Raw genomic sequence first — 6,000 nt, 5'->3', positions numbered from 1 at the left:
CACAAACACTGAGGAGCATCAGTCAGAGGAATGTTAATGGACTTATGGGATATTTTCAATCACTATAAAGAAATGAATGATTTTATCACCACAGGTCTGATATAACAGGAGTCAGGACTCTGCTGGCCTTCAGTGTGAGACCTGTGTTTGTCTCTTGTTTGTTTGATAACCTACACAGAATTTTACTGGATGGAGATCAAATTTGATCTGCTCATGAACAATGGGTTTGATATCATCATTTACTTTGAAGACACATTTGTGTGATAAAAACTAAATATTGCCCCTAGTAGTCTAGGGAAAAAAACAAATACTTATGAAACACTACAAATTCTTAAAGTCCTGAGTGACTACTTTCATATGAGCTTCATATTAACCACCACTGTGGAGAGGGACATGACAAAGACACTCAGTCATCAACATGGACACAACCAAACAGGAGGAAACTCCTGGGTAGAAGAGTTAAAGGAAATAGTGAAAAACTCAGATTCTTTTAATCCAAAATATCTCTGAGGTGATCTACATGCAGGTGATTTAAATAATCTCAGAAAATCCTCTTCATCAGCTGCGTAACCCGACTCTGAACACCAGACACTTTCCTCACAATAAACACTGGAGCAACAGGTGATCTTAAATGGCTAACTCTGTCATTTTTTATTTGTTTTTTGTTTGACTATGAGCATAAATTCCTGTAAGCACTTTGTACATGAAGCAGTTCTGTTTTTCTCAATTGTTTTTCTGACAAATATAAAATAATTGTAAAAAGATATTTATCATCTCAGCATCTAGATCTATCACACATACAGGAATAAAAACATAAATATTTAGCTCTCAGTTTTTAGCCTGATCATCTGAGCAGGTTTTAAACACTGAACAATTTTATTTTTTACTTATGTCTCTGTTTACTCAGATTTTCTTTAGATTTTTCACCATCAGTATCATCTTTATCTAAATTAACCTGGGTTTACTCCATTGTTGTCTGACGTGTGATGTTTCCGTATGTTACCTCCTCTTCGGCCAACTCTGGCTTCGCTACGCTGTCCATATTTATCAGGTTTTCTTCTTGGACTTGGTCGGTTGCTGTTTCTCCAGTTTCTCCCTCAGAGATTTGGTAGATTGTTGCGTATTCAGCAGTGAGCTTGGAAACTCCCCTGATTTCACTTCCTTCTCCGTTTGGAAACACCACAGTGGAGTAATGAAGTGACTCTGATAAATCTGTTCTGTTCGCATAAACAGAATCTTCATCTTCCTCCTGACAAACTACCTGTGGAGATCAACAGGAAGTAAAATTCATTACTTTAAATGATAAAAAAATATATAAATAATATAAAGCACCACTGATATAGCTTAATGTTAAACCTGTGTGTGTGTGTGTGTGTGTGTGTGTGTGTAATTTCACACTAACCCTCTCATTTAAAACGAGTCCTGCTGCATTTCTCTGTCCAGACATATTTGAGTTCCTGAAAATATAAACAAAAAGTTTGTGTTGATTTATAATATTACATTAAAACAGATGTGGAATAATACATTAATAATTAGCAATAACTTCTGTGTTAATAGAGTAAAAGTAAACATTTTTAGAGAAACACACCTCACACACAGGAATAAACCACACAGCATCATCATTATTGAAGCTCCAACAGCAGCACCAATCAGCACTGAGGGAACATCCACACCTGAACCTAAAATAATTAAACACACAGAGTTACAGTCATACATTATTAATTCATAAATAAATAGTGATGTTTTGGTGTCTCTAACCTTTACCAGAGGGATGAGGAACTTTCTTAAAGTAGAAGATCTGTGTGTCAGTGCCCAGGTTATTGGAGCCAACACACTGCAGAGTGAGCATGTCTGTAAATGACTGATGAATGGAGATGAAGCTTCTTGAGGTTGTGTTGTTCACAGACTCTTCCCTGGTGGTTGAAGGAGTTTGATCAGAGAGTCTCCACTCCAGTGTAGGAGATGGATTTCCATGAACCTCACAGGAACACATGATCAAAGTCTGAGTGCTGTTACAGCTGGAGGAGGAAGAGATCTGAGGAGCATCTGAGAGAGAGAGAGAGAGAGAGAGAGAGCAAGTCTTCAAATTGCCTTTATAATTCCAAAGAACAATAAAAAGTTAATTTTTATTTTAAAAAGTTCATTTTTATCAATAAAAAGTTCTTCAGAAAGATGTTTCATTAGTTAATTCTGTTAAAATAAAATTAACATTTTATTTTAAAAAAATAGTCTCATAACAGAAACACCTTCACCCTAAATCCAGAAGATCTGACATCCTGATGATACCACAGCTGTCTGTGGAGTCAGGACAATAAAATGATCCGTGCTCTCTGGGTGGGAGGGGCAGAGTCTCTCTCCCTGTCAGTCAGATTAACATTAGCCAATCATGGCTGTCTGTGAGCTCATGCTTTCCTCAGATGGTGTTACATGGCACTGTGATGCTCCATCAGCAGCAGTTTGAGGAGATGACTGTCATGTTCCTCGAACAAGTAAACAGAGGGTTGACACTCTTCGGTAACTCACACCAACTTTTATTTACTTTAACAGTCCACTGTAGCCCATACAAATCTCCCCTACATTTCTGGTCCCCCCACATCAAGCATCCCCGTGCAACAGCAATCACTGGAATATTACCGATATCTTTCACAAATACCTCAGTGATGAGGTCGGCTTCATGTTTCTCGAAGAAAGCACACGGTTGCCCAACCCTCCATGGATGAATACCAACAAGACTCGCTACATCTTCTATAGGTCTCACCCTTTTCTAGAACAGACTCAGCTACTACATGCCTGGATTCTCATTGCCAAGAGCATCTCTGCTGTCCACTGAGGCTCATACAGTGACCCATATGATGTGAATGGAAGACTGTGGGACTGTTTACATGGGACCTGAATGTCTGGACACTGAATTCATGATACTCAAATTAATACTCAGTTAACGGCTGAATGTAAACTTTCTCATGTGTTCTCATGTGTTCCCTAACTCTTGAACAGCTGCACCACAAGAACTTTAAAGAAGCCCTCAGATTGTGTTAAGTTCAGGGTTTTTAAAAATTGAACTCCATAAATATGAGAATCAAATACTCACACTGAAGATCCAGGACCACAGATGAGTTGTGATCTCCGTGCTGGTTTTGAGCTCTACAGTAGTATAAACCTCTGTGTGTAGAATCAGTGGTGTTGATGGTGAGATGGTTTCCGGTTCCTATCTGCTCTCCGTTCTCTCTGTACCAGATGTAGTTCAGCACTGCTGGGTTTGCATCACTGCTGCAACTCAGAGACACTGAACTGCCCAAAAGCACTGAAGCAGATGGAGACACTGATACTGATGTGTTTCTAGGACCATCTGAAGGAGGAGGAACAGGAAGCTGTGAGATAAATGTGTGATGGAATATTTCAATATAATCTAACCTTTGAGCCCTTGTTTGAACTTTTTCCAAAATATTTCCAAATGATTTTTTATTTGTTTGTTTTTGTATACTATACAGTAAGTGATTTATTATTATTATTATTATTATTATTATTATTATTATTATTTAGATATTTCAGAACTACAGCAGTGGCCTAAACATATATGTTAGCATTAGTTGCAATTTAAGTTATGAAATAATTTTTTGACCAGACATGGTTGCCTTCACTTGATTCTGATTTCTTTTTGGAAAGATTCTTCCTTAAGAATGGTCAAGTTTAACATATCTTATCCAGATTTTACTCTGTGATGAATTAACATGAAACAGTTGATCTGAGTTCACTGCAAGACATGGAGTAAGAACCTGAAGTACAACACTGAGGAAAAGGTTTGGGAAGATATTATTGCTCACCCTCAAATATTTCAGTTTACAACAGATTTAGAGAAATGCAATTCAATATTGTACACAGAGTCTGAGTGATGGTAATCCCACAGCACCTTGATGAATAGGTTCTGGAGAAGTTTCTCTTGTAGGCACGTCCGTGTTGGACTGCCATATTTGCCTGGTGCTCTAATCACCGCTCTTGAAGGCAGTTATAAGGCAGATAGCAAGGATATACAGGGCCTCTATATCCTTGGAAGGGTTATGAGCAGCCAACTCGTCCTTCATCTCCTCAGAGAAACTCTGCACATAAGCCATCTAGAGAGCCTGGTTGTTCCAGCCTGAGCAAGCTGGCATGATTCGAAAATCAATGGTATAATTAGCTACTGAGCAGGCACCCTGGCACATCCAGAGGAGTAATGAAGCAGACCCCTCCCAACAGATTGGTAAAAGTGCTCCACAGTGCTGCAATGAATGAATCAATCCCAGGGTGGTCTTGCCGGTGGTTCTGGCAGACTCCTGTAACCCAGAGCTCTACCCGTTAAAAGGGCAATCATTTACGCTATCTTTACCCTATCTGAAGAAAACTGGGAAGTCTGCATTTCAAACACAGGGAAGCATTGCAGAATGAATGGGTTGCAGCCCTTTGGTTGTCCAGCATAGGACCATGATGGGGGCGGGGCAAGCACGTCTCAGCAACTGTGGGAGTCACTGACTCTGTAAGGCTGGATTGGGTGCTATTACCTGGGCCATTGTCTGTACAGCTAAGAAGACAAAAAAGTAACAAAATAGATTTTTGAGGGAAGAGTCCTAACTCTTGGCCTAAATCTCAATAAAACTCTAAATCCTGAACTGAGGAAAATCAGGTGGAATAGGAAATTACCTCTCAGAGAGATTACCACTCTGATACATGGCACAGACTATGTCCACATGCTGACTGAAAAAACACTGGGGTTTAAATAGCAGTGTGCACAGGTGCCATGTGTCAGTGCTGATTACCTGCACAAGACTGAATGTTTATTTTGATAGCATTTGGCAGTGTTTCAGTTGGCAAGTCTCATATTAGAATAAAGTAAAATAAAGCCCAGAACACGACTCGAATTCTACATACTGTGGCTAAGACCACAGGATATGGCTGAGAGAAAAATGTTTGAGATTCCTAGATTCCTTCTTACGACCGTGGTGGGTCTCATCAGCAAGAACGACGAGTCAGCATACAGAGAGGAGGTGCAACATCTAACAGCCTGGTGCAGAGCCAACAACCTGTCTCTGAACGTCGACAAGACCAAAGAGATGGTTGTTGACTTCAGGAGAGCACAGAGTGACCATTCTCCACTGTCCATCGACGGATCCTCGGTGGAGATCATCAAGAGCACCAAATTCCTTGGTGTCCATCTGGCGGAGAACTTCACCTGGTCACTCAACACCAGCTCCATCACCAAGAAAGCCCAGCAGCGCCTCTACTTCCTGAGGAGGCTGAGGAAAGCCCATCTCCCTCCCCCCATCCTGACTGTGTTCTACAGATGGACCATGGAGAGCGTCCTGAGCAGCTGCATCACTGCCTGGTTTGGGAACTGCACCGTCTCAGATCACAAGACCCTTCAGGGGATAGTGAGGACAGACACACACCCCTCACACACACTCTAACACACCCCACACACCCCTCACACACACTCTTACACACCCCACACACACACCCCTCACACACACTCTTACACACCCCACACACCCCTCACAGACACTTTTACACACCCCACACACCCCTCACACACACTCTAACACACCCCACACACACACCCCTCACACACACTCTTACACACCCCACACACCCCTCACACACTCTTACACACCCCACACACCCCTCACACACCACTCACACACACTCTTACACACCCCACACACCCCTCACACACACTTTTACACACCCCACACACCCCTCACACACACTCTTACACACCCCTCACACACACTCTTACACACCCCACACACCCCTCACACACACTCTTACACACCCCACACACCCCTCACACACACTCTTACACACCCCACACACCCCTCACACACACTCTTACACACCCCACACACCCCTCACACACACTCTTACACACCCCTCACACACACTCTTACACACCCCACACACCCCTCACACACACTCTTACACACCCCTCACACCCCTCACACACACTCTTACACACCCCTCACACACACT

At 42.0% G+C, this 6,000-nt stretch overlaps 1 protein-coding gene across 1 annotated transcript in view; it reads right to left on the bottom strand.

Annotated features, from left to right (window-relative positions):
* The window catches only part of LOC131370088 (B-cell receptor CD22-like), a 47,736-nt gene that overhangs the window by 467 nt on the left and 41,269 nt on the right, over positions 1–6,000 (bottom strand). The window contains exons 12-16 of the mRNA XM_058417171.1: positions 3,089–3,346; positions 1,759–2,046; positions 1,589–1,685; positions 1,403–1,457; positions 1–1,261 (exon numbers count right to left, since the gene is read on the bottom strand). The exon at positions 1–1,261 is cut by the window's left edge and continues 467 nt beyond it. Coding sequence (XP_058273154.1) covers positions 962–1,261; positions 1,403–1,457; positions 1,589–1,685; positions 1,759–2,046; positions 3,089–3,346 — 998 coding nt within the window. The 3' untranslated portion in view covers positions 1–961. The remainder of the gene's footprint in view (positions 1,262–1,402; positions 1,458–1,588; positions 1,686–1,758; positions 2,047–3,088; positions 3,347–6,000) is intronic.

Source organism: Hemibagrus wyckioides, linkage group LG19 (genome assembly GCF_019097595.1).
Source record: "Hemibagrus wyckioides isolate EC202008001 linkage group LG19, SWU_Hwy_1.0, whole genome shotgun sequence".
NCBI lineage: Eukaryota > Metazoa > Chordata > Actinopteri > Siluriformes > Bagridae > Hemibagrus > Hemibagrus wyckioides.
The sequence above is the reverse complement of the archived record's forward strand: the minus strand, read 5'-3'. Positions and strand labels throughout refer to the sequence as shown.